At 39.6% G+C, this 27,417-nt stretch overlaps 1 protein-coding gene across 1 annotated transcript; it reads right to left on the bottom strand.

The window, feature by feature from the left end:
* Window positions 1-1,584: 1,584 nt before the first annotated feature.
* LOC139712970 (L-asparaginase-like) lies at window positions 1,585-15,338 on the bottom strand. The gene is made up of 7 exons (XM_071624750.1): window positions 15,263-15,338; window positions 14,588-14,693; window positions 13,358-13,694; window positions 4,825-4,927; window positions 3,693-3,805; window positions 2,463-2,648; window positions 1,585-1,734 (listed from the first exon to the last, which is right to left on the bottom strand). The coding sequence occupies exons 1-7, from the start codon at window positions 15,336-15,338 to the stop codon at window positions 1,585-1,587; spliced, it is 1,071 nt and encodes a 356-aa protein (XP_071480851.1).
* Between the last annotated feature and the right edge of the window lie 12,079 nt (window positions 15,339-27,417).

The following is a 27,417-nucleotide window of genomic DNA, read 5'->3' as shown; positions in this document are numbered from 1 at the left end:
TATATATATAATGTTACAAAAACAGCTGGATGTCATCAAGATAGCAGTATGCACATCAACTGCCGAGCCTCCTCAGCATCGCTATGCTGGAGAACAATTATAGAAGGACGTTCAACTGATTTGTCTTTAATAGCAAAAAAATGACAGACAAGTGAACGCAATACACACACAACATATCCACAGGCCTGCATGCATTTGCAATGCACATTCAATTCAATAGTATGCATCCGTTCATCAAAAAAGAAACGTCCGTTTAGACATGCAAACAAAAATATGCACGCAATTATATCGAAAAAAGTATAGCAATGAAAGGTCATGGACACGTGTAAAGCAGGGCTTATATCGATGGGGTCCAGTAACAAAATTATAATTATTTTGACACAAATCAAAATATGTATTTAATACATTTTAAACAGATTTAATAAACATGGAAAATAGACATTCGTGTAGTTTGGAAACTTCAGTTTCATTAATTGACGTGTTATTGTACACCATGAATGTGCCTAATAGCAAAAAAAAAAAAAAAAAAAAAACACACAACAACAACAACAACAACAAAAACACTCTTACCCGTGCTGGCCCAAACTCCCTGACTTCTATGCGTCATTACTGTCACTACTGGTTGCATGTGTTGTAATACATAAATCACTGATAACAGCAAAAGGAATAAAAATAAAAATAAAGTAACAAACCAACACACAAACACACGCGTGCGCGCGTGTGCACGCACACACACACATACACACATGTTACGACAAATTGATTAAAATTTCGACTGTCAAACCATCATAAAAAGCCCTGATTGAAATATATTCCATGTTTGTGGAAATAAAGATCGAAAATATACATCGTTATTATTTAGAAGATAAGATACACTGTACAAACATTGAAAGCATATTTGTTAAATCACATGCATGTTTCATCTTCCTGATATGGGCCATTTGAACCTGCATTCAGTATGCAAATTGCAGAGGTGAGACGAACCTATGAGGTGACAGCGTTTTATCATTTTCTGTTTTGTGCTACCTACAGGGTTCAGAACTCACTACTATCACACAGTGTGTAGAGTTCTGTGCTCCAGCATACTGTTCAAAGACACTATTAGACGCTGCCACGAGAGGGCGTTGTTCTAAAAAAGTTGTTCGTCACAACAAGGAGTTTGTTATTCATAAAAGGGTTTGCAAAACCCTAGCGGCGTTTTGAAAGGAAAAGCCGGAGAGCGGGCCACTGCGGGAATACGCTTGAGTACCCCGGCGTATTAACGGGCTTTTCAAAGCGCCGCTCAAAGGACCGCTGAACGGCGGCGCCGCTGTTTTCCTGCACAATGTAATCTGCCAAGGCGCCTAACAAGACCAACATTTTCATCTAGGGACCTATACATCACAAGCTCTGCTTTTTTAGTAGGTCCCCCACATTTCATGTTTATAAAATTGTCTTCTCTTGTATTCTTTGTAATTACGACGCTTGGTCCAGTCTAAAGTTCAATCGATTTTATCATATTATTTTTGTTTTAGATGTGGAACAATGAAATCAGATCAGATCAAATCAAATCAATTTAAAAACTCCTTGAAATATATGATCAAACTACTGAACCGTCATCTCTCCCCGCAGGCTACGTTTGAGGTAAGCCTCGCGTTCTGAGCCTGTGAAGTTTTGGATGACGTAATCAAGTTTGGTGAGCGCCGCCTCTGGTGTGATGTCAGAGAGGGGGATTACCCCTGCCTCTATCAGGACCTTAATAAACCAAGATAAAACATCGAACAAAATTTGATAAGCAAACTCATGGATCAACAGAATTTAGATCGATCCTGATAAACGCGAATTAAACATGTTTAAGAACGTGTACAAAACAATAACAATGCATGGTTTTCTCATCTTACATAAAAAATCAGAGTCACAAAAAAAAAATCTAATTAATTTCTCAAATAAAGTCATGCTCTCAACTCTAGGTTTTGTTTACTAGTGTCTCCTTTACTCAGTAGTCATCTAGGTGAGTGGTCTACCGATCTTAAAAGGCATAATTTACCATTTGCAGATGAAACAAAAATCCAGCATTAAAGCGTCAAAATCGTTCTAAAATGTGCGTTAGGGATAGAAACAGCCAATGTAAAAATTTGAACTAGTGTAATCAATATTAAGTATTGTTAAATATTAAAATGTGAACAAAAGTTATAATAAAAATGTTTCCAGACTTAACCGTATGGTTTAATGAGAAAAATAGTGATATTTCCTTATAACATTATTTCAGGCTTTATTGCAAAAAAATTATATGGTAGGATGTTTTGTGATACAACTGACCTACACATATGCATCAAAAGTGATATCTTGAACATTTTTTTTTTTTTAACCACTGCTCCGAAAGGAAAACAAGACCTTTAAGATCACTTTTTTTTTCTGGCCTGATCTTATTCTAAGGCGGGTGTTAAGCCCCTACAATGTATTTCTGTCAGACCAAGACTTACTTGTCCGGTCTCGTAAGCCGGTGTGACTTGTCCGTTAGGACACTGGGTGCAGTTCACGATCAGTTTGCCGCCCTCAACGGCCTCTTTGATAGCATTCAAGATGTCTTTGCGGTCTGATGGAAAGTTTCCCGCGCCGTACGTCATAAACACAACGCCCTTGATGTCAGTCTGGAGATGTGCCTTCACCTGTTCAATGTTCAATCGTACAAAATTACGTTTTCAATATTGAATAGACATTCATCAAGCAATTGAATTTGATTTTCACTTCCCGGTTGAGCACACTCGCTAAAGGCAAAGATTTTAAACAATAGATTCTCAACGTTTTTCAAACCCGAGGCCCACATTGGCTCCTACAAACTTTATTGAGGCCCAGTAAGATTGAATATGAATATTCATTTCATTTTTGGCGGCCCACCAGCGAGAGCTTCGCAGCCCACTGGTCGAGATTAAGTGGGGCCTTAGAGTATAAAAAAGAATACACGTCTCAGTGGCGGATCCAGAGGGGGGCTCAAGAGGCGCACGCCCCCCTTTATTTATCGTTAAAAAAAAAGAAAAAAAAAGAAAAAAATGAAATGAAACCCGGTCCAGAGGTGCCACCAGAAATATTAGTTGCGCCCCCCCCCCCCCCCCTTTACAGAATTCCTGGATCCGCCCCTGCGTTTGCGGAATAACCATCATTATTCGGGGTAAGGGTGGCGTGACACTGTCCCAAAATTGACACAAGACGGCAATACAAATATGGACTTTTCAATTATTTTGTGTGAAGTTGGCCCGGAACTTGGTCAAAGCCAATCAGCAGCCGAAGCAAATACGACGCCTACTGAAAGTTACACGATGGCACCCGAACAACACACGAAGGCTACACGAAGATGTGAATCCGAAGGACAAACGAAGGAAAAAGAGATGTCTACATGAATTTGACGATTTTATCACCGCTCACAAAGTTGCTACAGGAGCCTGAAAAATCCACCATCCATACGATGGCTTAAGTTGCCTTCACGAATGACCCAATGTTTATACGATCAGCGGCTAATTGGAACATTTCCTTTATCCTGTGTTCATCTTTGGTCAATTTCGCGACAGTGACGCCTACATAACGGAATCATATCAGTGATTAGTCTGTTTAATATTGCCTTCTGGCGTGGTAATGAGGGTGATGTTATTATCGACTATTGTCTCAAACGCACTGTTTCGAGGGTGACATTATACCGACTATTTCCCCGAACTCACCGTGTCGAGGGTGATGTTGGGATAGATCCAAAGGAGATCCACTTCGGCTGTCATGTTCGCCTTCACACTGAACTCTTCACCAGGTTTCGGTTGACGGACATTGGTCCAGATCACTAACCATGATGGAATGAACGAAATAAAAGATGTCACATTGGAATTAAACAATGGAGGATGAAGGACGGTGCCAAAGTGATCATACATCAAGTAGCCCTGGTTTACAATGTACTGTCTGATTCGAACTTAGGAAATACTACGTTTTAATATCATTCTGTCCCATGGAGTACAGATCTATGCTATTGACATTGCTGTTCAAGAATGAAATTCAAAAGAGGTAAAAGTTTAACAAAAAATACATTCATGATTTACGAATGTTGGTACATAATATGAATATACAAATGTTTTTTTTTTTTTACATATCCCCTTTCTTTTGGTATTATATAGGTCTAAATATCCTTACTTTCTTTAAGCGCCAACAAAACCCCAATATTTCATCCCGATTACATCAGTACACATGATAATTATGTACACTTTGAATCACGAGCTCAAGTAGATGTTGTTAGTACACTGCAAAAAGTCCGGTGTTAAATAGTGAACACCGAGCTGGTGTTAAATTTTCGGTGCTCATTTATGGTGTTAAATTAACACCTCCGGGTGTCATTTCCAAATTTTAAACTGTTTTTTGAAGAGTTTCTTAGTAACTGCACTTTTTGATGATTTTTAATTTAAACAAGACGATCAAGAATTTTACATTAAAAATACTAGATTTTTGAAAAAATGTGAAAATAAATTTACCCCAAAGTAACACCAGCTGCACCAGGTGTGGTCTCTTATTGAAGCTGGACGGGTGCTAAACCATTGATATTAACACTAACAGATATCAAATCAACACCATGTGGTGTCATTTTTGAATTAACACCAGTACAGTGTTCAAATAACGATTATACAGTGTCAAATTAACACCACAAAGTGTCAGGTGAACACTTTTCAACACCATCACAGTGCATTTTTAACACCTGTGGGTGTGGTCCTTTATTGAAGTTTGATCGGTGTTAGGCCCTAGATTTAACACCCGTGGTGTTAAATCTAGGTTCCGATGTTTTTACAGTGTAATTATTGATGTTCCTGTAGTCACCTTGAGTGTTGGTGCCCACGAAGGCGAGTGGCGGGAAATTCGGGGATCTGAAGGCATCTAGTCTGCAGCAGGAGAATTTCATACTTCGGTTGCCACGGATCAACTTGCCGTTAAAAAAATAGAGTGACCTGAATGATAGAGGGCGTAACGTACATCGTGGTTGATGAGTTTGTTGGAGTGTACTTGAACGGTGACGCGAGGGAGGAAGAATGGTCGTATACCTCCCTTGGTGGGTGTTGGGGTGGGGATATATTGTCATACTTTAATTCATTTCGATCATAAATTATCTTCATGTTGGGGAAAAATCTATGATCATGCATAGGCTGAAATTTTAATGATCACCAAGAGATATGATTTACGAAGAATTTTGTTCGACATAATTTTACTATATGATAATCTTATGTTTTATTCTTATAAAAAAAAACAAAAAAACTGTAGCGTGGGGATTCACGGGAGGCCCGATTTATTCGCTGTCCATCGGGGAACATTCGTAAACCACGAACAGCACCGGTCAGCTGATATGTGCATCGAAGCATACTCTCATCGGTATTACACGGTCCACTCCAGTTGAAATTCTACGGTGTAGATTTACTTATAGCCAGAGAGCTAGCGACTACTCAATTAACCCCATCAAGCCCAAAAGGTTTGACCCCTCAGAGTTGCTGGGGCCACCCTCCTCATTAACAAAATGCGCGTCAGCCTGGTCCCGGAGGCGTTTTTTTTTTAAAGACGGCACAGATTGGGGCATGGCGCGTGTTAAACCTATGGGAAAAACGTTGGGTTAGGGTTTTTGGTTATGGTTAGGGTTAGGGTTAGGGTTGGGGTTAGGGTTAGGGTTAGGGTTAGGGTTAGGGTTAGGGTTTGATGGTTAGGGTTAGGATTAGGATTAGGGTTAGGTTTAGGGATAGGGTCCCCGATAGATTTTTAGTTTCCCCAATCTGTGCCGTCTAAAAAAAACACGCGTCCCGGAGGGCGGGTTCCGCCCCCAGGGACCCCCCGAAAAGGGTCCTTGGCGGGTGTAATTTAGGGCCTACCCCATGGAGCCCATGAACCAAACTTGGTCTAAAATAATGTCCTATGAGTGTACATCATTAAGAAAAAAAAATAATAATAATAATAAAAAAGACAAAAAATCTGGTCGGGAAAGGGGTAGCCAGACCGCTAGTTTATAGGCACAAACCCTTGCTGGTTGTTTAGCTGTCTGCGTCAAGACTACACTTTGCCATAGGCCCTGTACTGTAGCGTCTCCCAACAGTCTGAGGGACAGTGTAGTTTGCAGGCACAAACCCTTGTTGGTCGTAATAGGAGTCTGCATGTGCCAAGACTAATACACGTACCACTGCACTGCAGCCTTGAGAAGCTACAACACAGGGCCTATGGGGCAGTGCCGAAGTGGTGCATACAGTAGTCTTGGCGCAGACTCCTCTACGACCAACAAGGGTTTGTGCCTGCAAACTAGGGACAGTGCCAGTTGAGTGCATGTAGTATAGTCTTGGTGCAGACTCTTTTATTCCCAACAAGGGTTTGTACCTGCAAACTACCCGGTATACCCTGGGACCCAGGGTAGTTTGCAGGCAGAAATTGACCAGGCACAATAGAACACAAACACACATACACACACACACACACACACACACACACACACACACGCAGGCACATACGCTCACATTCCTTCATGTAAATACATACCGGTATACAAAAAATGTCATACAGACATGATACCTTGCACATGATAAATGTCAGACCTACTTTAAAGACCTAATAAAATGGTTTAGGCATTTTTTTCTCAATGATGTAATAATATTAAATGTTAAATTCTAAGTAATTCTATGGTTGTGCGGGGTTTTTTACTGTTCTGAATTTTGTTCTATATTTGTTAACATAATGGATGCAATTTCCTCGGTTTTGGAAAACTTGCTATACTTTCACCGCATGCGGCGCACTATCACTTCTAAATTGTGATGACGTCTAAGAACGGAGTCGTTCATGGCCAGTCTAGCCGTAGCCAGCGAGCTGGCAAGGCTATGCTAGCGCAGCGCAGCGACAGCCGGCCGGCGGCTGCACTGGCTAGCGCTGGCGGGGGAGCGAGCTAGCGAGCGCATAGCAGGTGCTGCGCTGCACTATTGTCATTGGCTAAGCCTTCAGACAAAAGAATATGTAATTAACTGTATCGGATTTAATACTGCCAATAATACAGATTACTTACTGTGGTACGCTTGGATATCCATTATTTTCGGCAAACTCGTGAAATAGGCCCCACCACTGCGTGTCTGTTCTAATAGTAATACTACGGCGACTCGCCTGTTTCAGCCCCACCGTGTGGCGTTCATCTCGGTAGGTAAGCACGGCGGTGGGGCTGCCTTCCACAGTGAATACTCGTGAATGCGGCGAAAATGACTTCATAATATGGCCCTCGACTAATTTAACGGTCAATTTAACCATAAATACAACCCTACCTAACCCTAAACCCAAGGAGGACCTACCCTTGCTTGCTATAAACGCACGGGTACGGTGCACGCGCACTGCGGTGGGGCCTATTTCACGATAGCCCCACCACCACTGCGTGTCTGTACTAATACTACGGCGACTCTACTCGTGAATCCAGCCCCACCGTGGCATTCATCGGTAGATAAGCACGGCGTTTGGGCTTCCTTCCACAGTATGATTTTTAGCATAAAACAAAAACTACTCGACCAAAACTGACGATAATTCTTGGTATTGTTTTTCTTAGAAAATGGCGCATCTAAATTACTGATAACAAATATTGCAGAAACTGACTATGGGAAACTGGTTAGGCCTTTTTTTTCCTTTTTTTTTTTGGAGCCACGACCCACCCTGTAACAACATATCCCCCTAACCGTTAGGCGTTAGAGTGTAGCCTCTGTACTACTACCAAAGATTCTGCTATTACTACTTACTAGTCTACTAGACCTAGTGCCGTAGTGGTAATAGTACTACTACTAGTAGACTACTACTACAGTAGACTACTATAACTACTAGTAGACTGCTACTAGATCTACTACTAGACTACTACTGGTAGTTTAACTTGTAAGCGCCGGCCGACGGGCCAGGCCACGGCCGGGACGCTCCCGCTTGCTTGCTGCGGCCGAAGTAGCCGCTCACTTTGTGAGCGAGCTGGGCCTGTTCTTCTTATTTGTCTAGTAAGTAGATTAGATTCTAATCTACTTACTAGACAAACAGTTACAACTTACAATGTCAATCATGTAGAATACAGTATATCCTTTCTAAGGTTAAACTATATGGGGGCAGGCGCGCCGGAAGCAGTTTTGGATTGGGGGGGCAAACATTGGAGGGGGCTCAAGATTAGACCATGCATATGTTACACAATATACACATACACACACACACACACACACACACGCACACACATCTATTATTTATATATATATATATATGTATATATATATATATATATATATATGTATATATATGTATATATATGTAAAGTGGCGTACGGTGGGTCGAAACATGGGGGGAACCATAAAATAATTTTTGATTGTCTGTATGCTTGTGCGTGTGTGCGTGAGCAATAATGGGACTACTATACATTACGGAATGTGATACATTCAACATGCAGTCATTGAGGAACATTGTAAGATTTCCTTACAAAATTATATACTGTCAGCAACATAAGGTGAATGGCATAACAATAGAATGCGAGGCGAGCGAAGCGAGCGAGCTTGAAAATTTTGATATTCTACAGTTCCAAAACTGGAGTTTTAATTGTAGCTACATATTTCGCTTTGAAATAAATGGGGGCGCATCGGCGCAACTGCTGGCAATTATCGGCAGCAACATTGGAGAATGGCATAACGATTCAATGCGAGCGAGCAAAGCGAGCGAGCTTGAGAATTTTGACATTTTAGAGTCCAAAAACTCCCGTTTGTAGCTATATCTTTCGCTTTGGAAATTAAGGGGGGGGGCATCGGACGCAACTGCTGGCAATTACTGCAGCAACATTAGGAGAATGGCATAACGATTCAATGCGAGCGAGCAAAGCGAGCGAGCTTGAGATTTTGACATTTTAGAGTCAAAAAACTCCCGTTTGTAGCTATATCTTTCGCTTTGGAAATTAAGGGGGGGGGGGGCATCGGACGCAACTGCTGCAATTACTGGGCAGCAACATTAGGAGAATGGCATAACGATTCAATGCGAGCGAGCGAGCTTGAAAATTTTGACATTTCACAGTCCCAAAACTCCCGTTTGTAGCTATATTTATCTTTCGCTTTGGAAATTAAGGGGTGGGGGCATCGGGCGCAACTACTGGCAATTACTGTCAGCAACATTAGGAGAATGGCATAACGATTCAATAGCGAGCGAGCGAAGCGAGCGAGCTTGAAATTTTGACATTCTAGAGTCCAACAACTGCCGTCGTAGTAATGTTTTTCGCTTTAGAAATTAAGGGGGAGGCGCACCGGGCTCAACTGTTGGATGCGAGCGAGCGAGCGAGCGAGCTTGACAATTTTGACATTTTACAGTCCAAAAGCTGCCGTTTGTAGCCATATTTTTTCCCTTTTATTCATATATATACATATTTATTTTCTTTTTCTTTGTTTATTCATTTATTTTTATTATCATTATTATAATTTTTTTTTTTTTTTTTTTTTTTTTTGGGGGGGGGCTTTTTGGGGGGGGCAAAAATGCGTTTTGCCCCCCCACTTTTTGGATTGGGGGGGGCGGCCGCCCCCCCTGCCCCCCCCCCCCCCCCCACTTCCGGCGCCTATGTATGGGGGCATACCAGACATACCACTCTGTATTTCCCAGGCGATCGTTTCCGTGAGGTCTATTCTCGGGCTTGGTGCCATGTTCATACGCTCTTGCACTGGCAGCGGGGGAGATGCAGCTGGTTCATATCGGTAAGGTGCAGCCCCACGATAACGTTCTGGTTCATCGGCTGCCTCTCCTCCCCATCTTCCCCTTCAACTTCATGTGCCTCCTCTTCTTCTCCGCTATCGTCAGAGCTGCAGTCTTCATCATCATCATCAATGTCGAAGTTTACCCATATAGGGGAAGACATTATGCTCGAGGTACCAGGTATCTGTGCAAGCTAACTTAGTGATAATGTACGTGGTAATGCGTACATGTCGACAGTCAGTGGGTCGACCGGGAGCGCACATCCGCGGGGCCCGGGCCTGGCCGGGCTAGCTATCGTGTACGCGCGTGTACCAAGCTAGTAATCTGAGTGCTTGTGCTGAGCGGCGTCTGCTAACTGAGCACAACTCCGTGCTTATACGTCATCAATCGGTTCAGGGGTGTTGGTCACGTGACTATCTTTTTCGCAAAAGCTTGCAACGGGGTCCTCCAGAAATGTGATATTTGGGGAGTTTCTAGAAGCGATAAAAACCGGAACGACACTGACAACATATTTACATTGATAATCATGACATATATTTTACATTTCTTTGCATATTAAAACATTTTGCAAGCATTTTATTAGGTCTTTAAGAAGTTCATACCTTTTGATTATTTTACATGGATGCTATCAATGGACATTTCAGCAGGGACACTAGAGAGAATTTAAAATTTGTGTGAAATTGTGTCATGTTTTACTGGCCACACAGGCTGCTCATCCTATACAGTGTATCTATTATAATATGTATATGCCACAAATAGTTTTTTCAAATAATGCTAAAAAAAAACCCTTCGTTGTCTACTATACAGTATGATGTATAACTTGATGTGTAATTGCCACACTTAATGGCAACTAATCATAAGCATGAACTAAATTGTAGCTGTATGTGACTCCCTGAAAGTTATTTTCTTTCTTCTTTTTTTTCGGGGGGGGGGGGGAAGGAGTATACAACTGAGTATCTCATAAATGAGTAGTTGACCAAAATGCTGATATAAAGAGAACACAAAAAACAGTCACTGCACATCCTCTGGGCATGCATGCTATAGTTAAACGGGAAAAAATGAAGCTAGCGTTTCATTCAGTTGGTAATTTGACGTTTCAACTTTGTGAGTAATGTCCAGGCTAATGGCAATCATAAACTATGTTTGCAGTATGTGACACCACAAGTTGAGTTTTGTTTGTGTGGGGCTGGGGAACTGAAGATAATGTATCTCCAGAAATAAGCAGAGACTCCAACCCCAATCACCTTCTGATCTGGAGATTTGCCCGCCCGAGACCCCTAGCAACGGCGGGAGACTCCAAGTTGATGTGTGCGAAGCGCGAAGTTCCTAGGGTTCATGATGTTCTGTGGTGCTATCTAAGACTTATTTTTTTCAACATACGATATAGCAATAAGTAAGAAATCCTTTCCACCGGAAGACACAGACCCAGGGCGGGAGAAATCAAATCTCAAGCGGGAAAACGGAGATTTTGCAAAAATGGGCTTTCGGCGGGAGATCTCCCGTCGAAAACGGAGAGTTGGAGTCACTGAATAAGGAGTTGACAAAATTGCTGATGTAAATAGAACACAAGTTAGATCAAGTTCACACTCTCAGCCTGGATGCTTCAAGTATATTCAAAGGGAGCTAGTCATGCTTCAACTTGTTGTGTACTGACCAGGGTCAATGGCAGTCTTTGCAGTATGTGACACCACATGTTGAGTTTTGTTTGTGTGGGGCTGCGGAACTGAAGATAGTGTATCTCCAGAAATAAGGTGTTGAAAAAAGTGCTAATGTAAGAGAACACAAGATCAAGTTCATACTTTCAGCCTGCATGCTGCATCGTATATTTAAAGAGAGCTTTCTAGTCAATGCTTCAACTTGTGTACTGACCAGGGTCAATGGCAGTCTTTGCAATATGTGACACCATAATTTGGGTTTCGTTTGTGTGGTGGCTGGGAACTTAAGGTAAAGTATCTCCAGAACCAGAAGTTTCAAAGTGCTGAAGTATTACAGCATTCTGTATGTTTTAAGGAAGTTCAGCAGTACATGTACACAGTCTATGTAGAACACCATAATTATGTGTAAAGATGTATTATTGTCCAAAACAATGAGGTGACATGCACTACTGAGTTTGAGAATTGATGGATATTATTTCTGATTTTTTTTTTGTGTAATACATAAAGGGTGGTTTTTTTATCAGCCAAAACCTAAAGAATTCCCATTTTAAGATTTTCAAAAGAATCATGTATGGATTGAGACTTGGAATTTGCATTTTGAATGCAAAAAAAAAAAAAAAGAGTCAGAAAAGGAAATCTCCAAGCTGTATCCGACATTCTGTTATTAACATGAACTTTATCAAAGTTATGTTTAATGCACTGATGATGCATATGGTTTACTTCAATGTGTTATACAAATGGCCTTAAGTGCTTCTGTGGTTGGTCTGAAATTGAAGTGTACTCACAATGAAAGGTTTATTTCAGCATTTTCTGAAAAGCTCCAAATGTGTCTCATAAGGTGAATACATAGTAAAGGACAAGTAGACGATGGGCCGGTAAAACATGATACACATTCACACAAATTTTAAAATTCTCTAGTGTCCTTGCTGAAATGTCCATTGATAGCATCCATTTAAACAATCAAATGGTATGAACTTCTTATAGAGCTGACATTTATTGTGTGCACGTATCCTGGCTGTAGAACCTATATGACATGTTTTGTATACCGGTATGTATTTACATAAAGGAATATGTGAGCGTACGTGCGTATGTGTGTGTGTGTGTGTGTGTGTGTGTGTGTGTGTGTGTGTGTGTTTTCTATTGTGCCTGGTCAATTTCTGCCTGCAAACTACCCTGGTTCCAGGGTATACCGGGCAGTTTGCGGGTACAAACCCTTGATGGGAGTAACAGAGTCTGCGCCAAGACTACTACATGCACTCAACTGGCACTTTCCTCAGACTGTTGGGAGACGTCTACAGTACAGGGCCTATGGCAAAGTGTAGTCTTGACGCAGACACCTAAACAACCAGCAAGGGTTGTGCCTACAAACTAGCGGTCTGGCAACTCCTTCCCCGAAAAGATATTTTGTCAGTTTTTATATTTATTATGATGTACACCCATAGGAAATTATTTTAGACCAAGTTTGGTTCATGGGCTCCATGGGGTAAGATACATCCTCCAAGGGCCCTTTTCGGGGGGTCCCTGGGGCCCAACCCGCCCTCCGGGACCAGGCTGACGTACATTTTGTTACTGAGGAGGGTGGCCCCAGCAACTCTGAGGGGTCAAACCTTTTGGGCTTGATGGGGTAAATTGAGTAGTCGCTAGCTCTCTGGCTATTACACAGAGATCAGCGGCAAAGCTGTATACAGTTCGTTCGGGGAATCTCGAATAAATCTGAGCCTTGCCAGCCTTCTCACTCCGTGGTATCCCTTACAGGGTCTTAATGAAAGAGGAAATTATACAGAATATCTTTCAAATAAAAGACTAGCACTTTACCGAGTGTGTGATCGGGTTGGGCAATATAAGTTCATACTTTCCTTCATTATCTTGTCTTCAGATTTTGTTTGAAAAACGGTATATGATTAAGTATAGATTGAGATCATTTTTTTTTAAAGCTGGTGTAATGAAGTGTTCTAAATGTATTCTGTATCAATGATTATGACCACCTTTCGTCTTCGCCTTACCTCGGCTATCACCAAGCCATCCTCAGGCCGAGAGTAGCTGGCCATGGCAAGGGCGCCCAACATGTTGTTCTCTTCCATCGCTGCGAACTCGGATAGCGGAATCTGCGAGCCAGTGATGACAACAGGCTTGGAGAGGTTGTCGAGCATGAAAGACAGAGCCGACGCCGTGTAGGCCATCGTGTCCGTGCCGTGTAGGATCACGAACCCGTTGAAGACGGTGTAATATCGTAGGATATCCTCTGCCATGTGCACCCAGTCCGCGGCGGCGATGTTACTCGAGTCCTTGATGCACTCCCACTCCAACATGCTGTAGAGAATGTGGCTACCATCCTGGTTTCTATGGATACCATCACAACGGTGAAGAGTTTAAGCATTATGACGTAATCTCCACAAAACCCTGACAAGTTTACATTATTGGGTTATCCACGAGACGGACATCCACGAGTCATACAGGCCACGAGTTCGACATTAGAAAAAATGTCCATGAGTCATACTCTATAGCCCACGAGTCATCTCGACACGAGGCAATTAAGACCATGGGTCCGACATTATAGGCAAGCAAGGCACACGAGCTCGATACTATAGGCAAAAATGGGCCAACGAGTTCGACATTACATCACCGGGTTTAATGTGTCGGTCTCGTGGGCTTTGTTTGCCTTATAGTGTCGGACTCGTGGACCTTGTCAGTCCCTAGTGGCGGAATCATGGGCCTTTAATCGTTTGCCTAGTGTCGAGTTCATGGGCTGTATGACTCTTGGTTGTCGAATTCGTAAAGTGCAGCATCCACATTATTGGCATCTTAAACGGTCAGAAACATCTGTCGATTAGGCTCTACAGAAGTCATTCGTAAAGTGCTTCCCCAATAGCTTTAATGGTGATAATAATGCCAATGTTTTATAATCATCATTTATTGAATAGTCATTAAGTTATCAGTCATAACGAAATTATTTCCTGCAATGCACATTACATCTTTGATTAGAATGTAATATATGTATTTACCTCACTGTGATTCTTGTGTCATCTTGACTCGGAAAGAGTTCAGGGAGAGGTAAGTTAAGATAGGATGACTAGACACAGCCAAAGTGAAGTTCAATTTATGGAATCCATGGTATGCAGATTATTATTAGATATCCTCTATTTATTGTCTGAAAAGATCGAAAAATATCAGCCCTTTTTGTAATGACATTGACATCCTTATCAGGTATCGGTTGAGGTATTGAGGGTAATTACATGAGATCATAAGTGCTGAGGCCCTCGATACTGTCCGCTGGCTTGCCGTACACTGTGGGCGTTTTGCTAATGAAGTCTGGCAAATAGTGTTTCACTGGCACCAAAACTGCAAACACGGAGGAGAAATATTCATTTAGTCAAGGACATCTGTACGACTGCATCTACAAACACACACACAAACACACACACACATACACACACACACACACACACACACACACACATGTATGCATGCATACATCTATGTAATTGATATATTGCATTGCAAACGCCATATTCATGTTTCACTGCTAATACCGCCGTGCATGTTAATTTATATCAGATTGCTGTTGGTGTTGGAGTGCATGCTAATCTATGTAATATCGCTGTTTTTGCTTTATCATGATTTTGTTCAAGTTTTATTACAGTTGGTTGCTTTTCGTTATGTTGATTTCCAAATGCCCTGAAGGAGACCCGTCAAGATGTCGAAAGCTGATGGCATTAAAAACATTAAACTAACGCTACGTCCGATGGCTACTTCTTCCAGAGCGGCACAGTTAAAGAGAGAGTGGGAGAGAGAGAGAGGGAGAGAGAGAGAGAGAGAGAGAGAGAGAGATGAGAGGGAAGGAGAGAGGGAGAGAAAAAGAAGGAGATAATTATAATGTACTAAGAAAAGAGTGTTTCCTATTGACTCACCTCCATTCACTTTCTTCATCCCAATCGTTCCACCAGTGTAGATGACAAGAATCTTAGGAGTTTCTTTGGTTTCCATGGTTACACTGTTCACTGCGGCAGTCATCTCAATATTGCGCCTCGTAAACTTACTGTTTAATACAAAATATCAATTAAAGATACTATTTGAATGATAAAGGTGGTTAATTTTACGTCGACTATCTCAATACTCTGTAACTCTTGCGATCTTTTTAATATACACAGATTCAATTAAAATAACATTTCATTCATTTCATTTTATTTATTTCATTTCATTTCATTTATTAAGTTCCACACATGTCACATTTGTGACATACATCTAAAGATCAATGGCTAGTAACAGATGATTTGAAAATTCAGTGTATACAGACTTTAAATAATATTTCATGATACAAAATGGATTTAAATCAGTGTAGAGTATGTCACACTCATATTGGATAATTAAGATTATGTGCGGGGAAACCACAGAAAAGCAGATGCTTAATTGTACGGGTAGATCCCCAGAAAAAAGTCAAACATAATCACTCACACACACATACATTCACTGCACGCACGCAAGTGCATGTAGACAAGCATGCGTGCACACATAAACACACAACATAGAGAACAGAAAGAGAAAACACCAACAAGACTGTCATAGGGACAGCATCAAGAGAAAACTAGACCCGGAATTTGTCAAGACTGACAAATTATGTGATCCGATCTTTTGAAAATCAATGATTTGAGTTTTGATCCCAATAATAGGCATGACTATACAGGTTTCATCTGTGTTAATGGATATTGGCTGTGTGATGTTTGGATACTGATTTTGAAAAGGGAGTCAGGTTTGCCATCTAAAGTACCAAATTCCGTTCACACTATAACGAAGATACAGAATGAATTATATTTGGGCATTGAGCCCACTTTGCACAGCCAAGATGGCATCTGAACAAAAAGTGATTACTTTGTGAAATGATCGACGTGACATGGTCTTTGCGTGTTCAAAATATGGGAGAGATAGGACATGTATTTACTAAAATACAGGATGAAACATTTATGATCTTTGACCCTTATTTACATATCAAGACGGTGTCTGATCAAGTAGTTGTTATTTTATGAAATAATGTACGTAACATGAACTAAACATGTGCAAAATATGGGGGTGATAGGGGTTATCTTTCTTTAGTTATTGCAAAGAAAGTTGGAAAAAGAAAGAAATATGAAAATACATCGAAGATAACCTTTAATTTTAACCACGTTTTTGGACTTGATCCCGACACCGTATGAAAAACAAAGGGGACACGTACGATAGCGCAAAGTCTCAGCTACAACATATTAAAATCTGGGAGAAATTCACCGAAGGGTAAGTGAGCTAGTGCTCTTTTCGAAAATCAATGATTTGAGTCCTGATCCCAATAGGCATGACCGTAAAGGTTTCATCTGTGCTTATGGACATTGGCCGTGTGATATTTGGATTCTCATTTAGAAAAGAGAGTCAGGTCTGCCATCTTTGGTACCAAATTCGGTATACACTATAACGAAGATACATAATGAAGTATATTTGACCATTGAACCCACTTTGCACAGCCAAGATGGCATCTGAGAAAAAACTGACTATTTTGTGAAATGATCTTGGTAACGTGGTCTTTGTGTGTGCGAAATATTGGAAAGATAGGACATGTATTCACCAAGATACAGGATGATACATTTATGACCTTTGACCCTAATTTACCTACCCAAGATGGTGTTCGATCAAGTAGTTGTGACCTTATAAAATAATGTACGTCACATGAACTAAACATGTGCATAATATGGGGTTCATAGGGAATGTCTTTCATGTGTTATTGCAAAGAAATTTGCAAAAAGAAAGAAATATGAAAACACATCGAAGCTAAGCTTTAATTTAAGCGAAGTTTTTCGACGTGATTTCGACGTCGTATGAAGAAAAACAAACAAACTACACATTACCGATAGCGCAAAGTCTCAGCTAACACATATTAAAATCTGGGAGAAATTCACCGTAGGATAAGTGAGATAGTGCTCGATAAAGACAGTCATGTTAATTTTCATTTCAAGAAAAACTGCACTCCTATAGAGATAACTCGCAAATGGGTCAAATTTGACAAGGTTACCTTCAATCTATTTTTACGGGATGAAGACTTCATCCAGCAAAATTTTTGATCATTAAAACTGATAGAGTATTAAATAAGCTACAACATACTGAAATCTGGGTGAAAATTGGCCAAGGATAAGTGAGATACGCTCGAGTAAACTTGAAATTTGATGACGTCATTTTGAAAATTTACTTTTTTTATTTTACTAAGAAATTTGATATCTTTTCATCATTTTTCCAGCATCGCCAACCCGTGGAATGACATGTACAACTCATCAGCTTTCAAAATATGTCAAGAAAATGGGGGTTCATCGTCCCTCTGGCGAGTAAATTCGGATTTAAAATTGGCGGTTTTTTGGCATTGTTGCACTGTATATTGCCCTTGACGCGCGCGCGGAATTTCAACTTTGACGGGCCCGTATGACGTCATATTGAGTCGGATTGACTTGAAACTTGGTAGAAATATTCCTTGACATTTCAGGCATCTGATAAATGTCAAAAAAATGGGAAATTTCTATTGCACAAGAGCTGTGCGTACGTATATGTGCGCTTACGTACGCGTCCGTCCAATTTTTTCAATTTTTCAAAAAATGCTCCAAATGCTCTGAAACGTGTGCAAAAAAAATTGAGCTCGATTGGAGCATACAAATATTTCAACGCGCGCGTACGCGCACGTTTTAAGAGAAAATATTAATTTTGAGAAAATGAATAGAATGGGCATAACTTGAAATATATGTGACGTAAATTTCATTGAAAAATTCCATTCCATTGATGAGATATGATTGAGAATGTGTTTTCATATAATGACGTCATAGTGACGTCACGGTCGACTGATCACTATGATTTTATTAGACCCGTCGTCTTTGGGACATAATACATATATGGTATAAGTTTGAAATTGATAGGAAGAACACTGTCTGAGCTAATCGATACACAAATTTTGTCCAGAAATAAAGAAAGAAGAAGAAGAACCACCAACAAAGAATCCGTACAGATACAGAAGGTGACCCGAGAGGATACTCTGATCACCTAATAATGTGGGTGCCTGTGTGCTGGGCTGTGGCAGACAGCCACAACACAACCCAAGCAACACACACGTCTGCCAAGCAGACAATAAGGCTGAGAGGTCATAACCTATCCAGCTAGCATCGTGCGACTCTCTTGTCTTCATTGTCACAGATAATATACATACAGTTGTAGTTACATGTAGTGTGATTGTACACAATACATATTATTGGTCGAGTCTTTGTATCTACATAGCCTACATAATAACTTTTGAAAAAAAAAATCATCAAATATCTATAACAACAGGGAAACTTCCTGTTATAATTCAAGTAGATAGCTCCCTGTAGCTGTTTGATAACGTCCTACAATTTGTCATCAAAATTACTTTAATGGCAGTGTAATGCTACTTTGCTACTGGCATGAACACTGCACTTTTCGATAATATTATGATTAATCTATATTATATATATATATATATATATATATATATATATATATATATAGATAGATAGATATTATATAGATATGTGTGTTTGTGTGTGTGTGTGTTTGCGTTTGTATCTTGTCCTTAAATCAGGTTCCTTGATTTTGTTTTTGTTTTTGTTTTTGGAGGGACTCCATACTGAGTGTTTAAAAACGTTGAGTTTTTGAAAAGTCACCTAAATTAAAGAAATGTGACAGTTAAAATGCACAATCAATTTCTGCACAACATAATTTCACATCCCTTTAAAAAGTGGCTATACTGATTATCCAAGCATAATATTATATTTTCGCAGATCTTTTAATGTCATATGAAAGAATAGACCTTCAGTCATCTTTTAAACGTTTTCTGAAAGCAATACATTATTATTATTTTTTTGAGGGGGGGGGGGCTTTCCAAAGCTCTTTTTTTTTAAAGGCTCCTTCAAAACATTCTAGTTCGATTAGAAATTCTAAAGACAGGCATTTGTTACAAACCTGGGACTGTATAGTTACAAAGTCCTACTAGCCTACCTTAAAACTGCCCCAATTTTTACACGTGGATGGACAATCTTTCAAGTCTGGCTCCAGAAAGATTTGGAACCAACGCCTTCATTTCATACAAAACTAAATCGAGAATATAGATATCTGTTACACAAAGATATTCAAATTTGTTCAACTAATGAAAAAAGAAGCTTTTGTTCAACTAATGTGAAATTCATACATGGCAACAGTTCCATATCCCTCTGCTCATTTCTACACTGCAAGAGGTATGTAGGCCCTACCCTTTCTTTCCTCTGCCAAATACGCGGTACTTTATTCAAACGGAACTCCTGCATCAAAGAAGAGATATAACTGGAATGTAAAGTTACAGGTTGGATGGCACGCATGAACGCCACATGAGTTGACCCTTTTTCCTGGTAAAGCACATCCGGGTCTTAAAGGTCCTGTTTACCTTTGGGAGCAGTGATTTAAAAACATTTGAAGATGTCACACTTGATGCATATGTGTAGGTCTGTTGTATCACAAAACATCCTACCATATAAAATTTTCGCAATAAAGCCTAAAATATAAGGAGATGTCAGTATTTGTCTTAATAAACCAGAACTACGGACGGGTTTAGTCTGGAAACATTTTTGTTATAACTATTGTTCACAATTTGTGTATTTAACAGTACTTAACATCGATAATACGGATTTGAATTTTACAGTAGTTGTTTCTATCCTACCTCACCATTTCAGAACTATTTTAAAGCACTAATGATGGGTTTTCGTTTTATCTGCAAATGGTAAATCATGCCTTTAAGCAGTGTTAAGTCTTCTCAAAGTAGACAAGGACCGTTCTGCAGTGGCAAACAAACACACACACTCAAAAGTTTCTCTACCTATAGCAGAGATTTCTAGTTTGCTTAGATGACTTATTGAGGACTCTCGCTACATCTCTTGTATTGTCTACAGCCTAACCTTCACAGAGAACACGGATAAACTTTATACAATCTTTTCGCAATCGCTGAAAACCTTCAAGCACTGAAAGAGACCATTTGACGAATTCTTTTCAAAAGTGGGAATGCAGGATACAGATTATAAGATCACAATGTAAAAGTTTTGTTTGTACTTTTTATATGACATTCCTGGGCCTTTCATAATGATGAAATCAGCCTTTTGAATGGGCATTTTGTAGGCAAGAAGGATGGCGTCCTTGGTAATCCGTATTGAGAATGATCATGACAATATTGTTCTTCAATTCTCCTTAAAAATGTATTCATCCGAGCGCGATTTCCAAGTTTGGGAATAATAGGTCATTCATATGTATGAAAGGCTGAAAATCTTTATCATGAAACTGCAGCGTGGCAGGATGTGTTTTGACCTGATTTTGAAAGAAAAAAAAAAATCAGTATTCATTGATTCCAGTGGTGCAAAATAATGTCGCGCAATATACAACAATAGATGCACAGTATTATTGAAACTGAACGCAGGTCATGATTTTAAGATATACAGTATGTCCCCCAAAAATACAATAAGATTTTCACATTGATAACACCCAATATGATTAAACTATCTAAATGCTACTACAGGGTCTTAGAATATAACACCTTAGCTCTATTTTGCAGAAAACCCTATTCAATTTGGTTAAGCGGTCACAGAGACATGTGGATTCTTGTAAAGCATGTCATGAGTCTGATTCTTCCGAGTTTAGCACTTCGATGCTCTTGTGTGTGAATACAAATTCCATGGACAGAACTTGGAGGGAAGAGATTCTGATTCTCGATATCCTCTACAAAATTCCCCATTTCTCTTTGACCACTGAAGCAAATCGAATATTTTTTCTTTGTAAGATATAGGCAATGAGTTATAGTTTCATACCCTGAATTTTTATTCAGATTGAGTCACTATGAAGTATTTGTAAAGATATCATTGCGGAGGGTACCGTCATGACCGTTGTATTTTTTTTTTTTTTTAAGGGGGGGGGGGGAACATATGGTAGAGTTTGTCCGATGTAGATTCATAAATGGGATCATGCTGGCCTCATTGAATTCGATAATCTACAACATGGTATGATATGTCAAGGAGCTGATAATCTACAACATGGTATGATATGTCAAGGAGCTGATAACCTACAACATGGTATGATATGTCAAGGAGATACTGAAACTGGCAAGGGTGCATCCTAGGCTGAGTTTGTGGAGACCATCACACTCATGATACTGCTACATGCTTATAACCCCTATAACCGCAGACCACGCACAGGTCATTGCACAATAAAAGTTAAGTAAAGTTACCTGTCTTGTATCAGCAAGACTTCTTTCTTCTCTAGGTAAGAAGCAGGCATCAGATGATAGGTTTTTGCCCCCCCCCCCCCCCGCCCCCACTCCCAAAAGTCAGGAGCGCTGCAAGCAACAACTGCTGCTGAAGCGACTATTCAATTCAATTCAATTCAATTCATTTCAATTCAATTCAATTCAATCCAATTCAATTCAATTCAATTCAATTCAATTCAATTCAATTCAATTCAATTCAATTCAATTCAATGAATGCCTAGCTGGGAATTAAGTATGTATTATAGTGCCACGTAATTTGGCTTTCGCAGTATATTTAATTGATTATAGGATCTCGATGATTGTCTAGATATCACTGCAATAAAAAAAAATGTGGTTATGTGTATAGGTAAGAATAAAAGTCATACTCTCATACTGTCATGTTTAGTGACGCAATAAATCAAGATCCCTGTATAGCATCGGACAAGATTGGTTTTAGATAAACCAAGCTATACTACAGAAACCTGGAGAAGATGATATATTTTGCAAGCTATACCTACCCTGTCTCTTAGCCTTTAACTTAACCAAGCAGCAGTACCTTAAAAGCAAACAACAAAAATGATTGTATAAGATTTGTTTTGAAATACACTAATATCTACAACTTTATGTCTCGATACAAGGACAATTTGGAACTTTGGCCGTAATGGAATACGAACGCAAATGTGTGCAATTTTTTGTTCGTTTGATGGCTTTCTTTTTATAGCGTTCTTGGCCCCATGTGATTGATTCTCTGTCATGACCCTTGCTTTCTTAGAATCACCAAAGAGGGCGTCTTTTGACTAAAGATAATTCCCCCGGAATAATGTCAAAACATAAGAAGTAAAACCAAAGCAATGATTTATGTCTTTATGTCTTACAACCAATGACAAACACCTCAAACATTCGACGATAATGCTGAATGCATAGAACGTAGGAATATTTTTTTTTCTTTTTATCACTGCTACACCTAAAACAATTCGATCAACATTTTAGATCAAAAGAGCCTTGTTCAAAATGTTATGATGCTAAGAATGTGTCTACTGTGATCAAAGAGAAATGTGACTGAGCTTTAAAGAGTTTTGAAATGTGTATCACTAAAATTGTTGTTCACATTGGTTGATTGATGACATATGCACACTTTGATGTCAATCTCTCAATCGATTTCCATAATTTTTATACCTAATGTGATGCATTTTGTCCTTTCGTCATTTCTTGATGCTAATGTATTTATGTTTATCGTTTGATGATGTTATGTATATTATCATAGGTTATCTGTTTCTTTCTGATGAATTTAAAATAGTTATATGAATTTGAAGAGAATTATTGTGGTATGTTTGTCTATTTTTCTCAAGTTTTGTGAAGAAAACTTTTAAAAAATTATAACTGCAATCAGACGTCTTTGAAAAAATGAATAATAAATGAATTAGCACATAACTCATCTGTCTTCTGAGTCTACAAACAAAATGTAGTCCCTCTAGATTCTCCGGATAGCGTGTCAAGATCTTAGTTGTCAAACCTTACCTTAATCCTCTTCTTCTCAGACCCGAAGAAGGTCGGGAAGGAGAGAACTTTATCTCGTCTCCTCCGGGGCACTTTTAAAATTAACCGCAGACTTGCCATAACCTCAGTACACACTTAGACTTAGACCATCCCGCGGTCTATGTTTGAGCATGCTTTACAATTACTGCTTTATTTGCTAGTTTATTCATGTGTTACAAATTGTCCCGTTTACAGTGTATTCATACTCTGTATTGAGTAATAATGATATACCTAAAAATTGAAAAGCATATCCGCAGGCCATTAGTGGCACGGGGTTTAAGATGAATCTTGGGTATTGTTGTCCCACTGTTGATAATGGCGGACATTTTTTTTTTTTTTTTTTTTTTTGCGCTTGAAGCCTTTGTGTTAGCATGTATTACGAGTAGGTTAAGTATACAGCTGTGTGTTTTGTACAGATGCAAATCGAATCGTACTACTATCGTGCATCCTCAATTACATTGTATATCCTGTCCCATATACTGCACAATATGCCAAATTCTCAGCCATATAGAGAGAAGAAACAAGGAGTAAGTCGAAAATAAAGTAAGTTACTAGAATTCCACCAAAAATGGTATCCGATAAAATGGTATCCGATAAATTGTGCTTGAGGGCCGCTATCAAAAAATATTCTCAATTCCAGTGACACTTCAGGTTAAAATCCCTGTAGAGTATCAGACGAGGAAGATTGGTCCTGTATAAACAAAGCTAATATAAGATCCTAGAGAAGAATAGAACGATGGTATGGGTTATGCACTTTACAAGCTACAATAAGGAGATGTGCATTTTGGACAAGCTTACTTACAGACATTAGTCGTGTCTTTGCAAAATATATATCGCAAAAAAAAAAAACCTAATATGGGTGTTATGTCATGATGTCTCGATGGAACAATTTTAAACTTTGGCTATATAGGGTAAATTTCTTCTCATCATTACCCTCTCATGATAACCGCAGTGTACCATATCTTTATAAAATCTATGAATTCGAATATGAAACTAAATGCATTATTATGTTCAGGGTTTTTTTTTTTTCTCCATCCTGCTAAATACATTATAGGTCACGTATGTAGGTTTCCTGGGCTGCCACGTGTTCAAGCATCCGCTTATAGTGGCAGTCCTTCTTCTGTATAATTTCTTGATAGGTAATTACTTGCATTTTTTTTTTTTATTTCTTGGAATAAGCGAAATTGGCATCTTTTGGCTGAAAATGATAATCAACCCATACAGGAAGGAAGTCAAAATATGATAAAACCAGAGCCATGACGTACGTTGTACATCCAATCATAATCGCCTCAGTGGTCTAACATGCATAATGCATAACATGCATAACATGTATGAAACAGCTCGATCTTCTTCTTTGAAGTATAGAAACCCTCATTCCAAATGTTATTATTTTGAGCATATGTCAAAGTAGCATCGACATTTTCCCCCTTTTTTTAAGTGTTCCTGATATTAAACCTAACTAAGCCCCCCCCCCCATTTCGCGCAATTTCTCACCATCGCAAAAAGTTACCGCACCACTTTTTTTTTAGAGTCTCCCAAATGTTTTGACACCAAATTCACGTTGTTTTGAAGTTACGCATATGTATATCAATTTACACATAGTGATTATACTCAATAGCAGACACATAAATGCACACACAATCTCGTCATGGTCTTAATGGCCAAGTTCGACAAAGATTATCTTTTTCCCAAACAAATCAACGCATTACCCTGAAAACAAGATTACACAAATGATCTCTCTTTCCTCACACACTACATAGTTATTCAGAAAGAAGCAGACACCCAATTATGGTATATCACATTATCAAACCATCGGAACCTTACCTTTATAATGGTCTGAGCTGAATTCCGGATTGCAGGTTTCCTCAGGACCGAGGTTTCAGTCAGGAGCCAGGAACAAACAAGTGACTCGAGTTCAAGATATTCCATATTTATGTCTCAGAAACAATGTAATTTTTACATCCTGGTCACAAAGAGATATGAATATCAAGCTCAAGTTTATGCCACGATTGTCCCCCTCATTGGTTGTTGTATTACGTCCGGATTACAAACTCCACTCAGCCTTGAATACAGAACTAGTCAACCAATAACAACTCTCTATAGGGATCCCTAGTGGTGGTTAGCTTCAGAATTCCCCGAAAGAAAGATCATGATGTCATAGTACAGTACACACCGTCGCGAGATTAGCTTTAAACTGTAAAAGGGGAATGGAACCTAAATTTATATGTGTATTGAGAGAACGAAGTGATGAAACTAGAACTCAACTGTGAAGTTCGAGGAAACTCGGGCTATCCATTAAAAAAAAAAAAAATGAAATTATTATCGTGGGTGCCGCCATCGCTGCATGACAAAACATCAACAGTTCGTGACGTCGCCACATCAGTGACGACGCATAAAAATGTGAAGAGAATTCAACACACATTCTCAACATTATTTTGTAAATATCATGAAAACTTGGCGTCACACATAATTTCTTGATTATGCTATTATATGTGTATATATATTTCGAATATGTATATTACTTTTAAGCACATGTTTTGTACATGTACACTTATATATTCCTGAGAATATTTCTGTGATATTAATGTGACCAACAAAATACATGGCGAGGGAACATGCAAGTTATGCTGAGTCGGGGGGGGGGGGGGGGAGGAGGTGCATTTCAATGTCTTTTGTTAAACATTTCAGTACCTTGGCAATGATTGACAGATGATGTCATCTGAGGAATATTGGTTTTGAAGGATTTTTTTCTTGGCGTTCCCAAGTAATCTGAAGAAAAATAGAAAAAAAAATCGTTAAAAATGTATGGAATATGTTTCTAGATATTCGTTCCACCGCAAAAGAGATGTTGAGGGTATCACAAATCAACACAAATCAACATGCATTTGGATTTCAGGGGCCTTTAAGGACGGGCCTCGTAATCACCGGCCCGTGACTGACAACCAACTAACGTTTAGATCATTATAGTAGTCGGCGACCAGTCGGTGACTAGTCGCCGCCTATAGTTTTCGCTTGTAATGCGACCATAGATTAGATATCAATAAAACCTTCGGATGGGTTATGGACCCCGTATTCACCGGCCGCGGCACTGCAACGACGATAGTTGTGCCGACATGTGCGCTGGCAAAGCAGGCAAGAAAGTTTGTGCGTGGCGCGTGCCTGGAAGGCAACATGGCGTTTCGTCAGCCGTTTTCAAGCGAAGAGCGAGGCTTTATGGTCCTTACTTTAAGAGTGGATATGTAAATGTGTGCATATTATAGAACTTACATGCCACAATTCAGTTTGGACTAAAGCGCCGCATCTACGCCCCAATCACATTCTGCCAGATAGGTCAACCGTTCAAGAAACGGGCGACATGTGTTCATCCGTTGTTCAAATCGTTAGTCCGGTGGACAAAATGATGTAAAGTTTCCGTTTTAGAGGGGAGTACATGCACAGTCTATATGCAAACTCAGGAAAAGTGTGAACTGAGAAAAGAGGCTCTGAAGTACAGTGTCTATTCAAGCGCTTAATCTTTACCAAACCGTGCTGGCTGTGCGATGAATGGGACAAAAACAGGAAGTAAACCACCAGAGTAACAACAATGAAGGGATTATCAGATTAAACTGAAATTAAACATGCCTCATTAACACATTCTGTCCATAATCAATGCCAACTTTCAAAGCAGTAGCATTGTCATTTCAAAAGTTATTAGAGTTGAAAGTGAAGAGTATGGACAAGGTTTTTCAGAAATAAAAAAGGATTCTAAAGACACACCTAATCACACTATTCTACCAAAAATGTTCGAGATAAACTGCTAAAAAAACACACTTTCCTGCCCGTTTTATGATACCAAATTTTAGCACAATGTAAAAGAAGACCCGCTTTTTCAGAAAATATGAAAAAGTCAAGTTCCGCTAGGTTGACCCATTTCACTTATTTTCAGTCCTCACGCAAAATCAGTGTGTGCGACTTAATGTTCGTTTTGAGGTGCACGGTCACATATGATAGGGGCCGAATAAAATGAAGAAACAACGCACCTGGGGTGATTGTGCGCAGGGTACTGGAATGTGCGCAAATGCATGAGAAATGAATATGAAGCGCATGCCCATGGGACAAAACGCACGATTAACAAACGGGTGACGCATAAAACGTAAATCGAACGTGAGAGATCCATTCATATGACGGCTATCGGGCTATAAATACAGCTGTACTTCCATCATCTTGGGTCGTTCTGGCTCTATTACCTCTACACTTCACTTCACATCTCAT

This window comes from Diadema antillarum, unplaced genomic scaffold (assembly GCF_040938485.1).
Source record: "Diadema antillarum isolate AM-2024a unplaced genomic scaffold, OU_Dant_1.0 seq00001883_RagTag, whole genome shotgun sequence".
Classification (NCBI taxonomy): domain Eukaryota; kingdom Metazoa; phylum Echinodermata; class Echinoidea; order Diadematoida; family Diadematidae; genus Diadema; species Diadema antillarum.
This window is presented reverse-complemented; position numbering and strand designations above follow the sequence as displayed.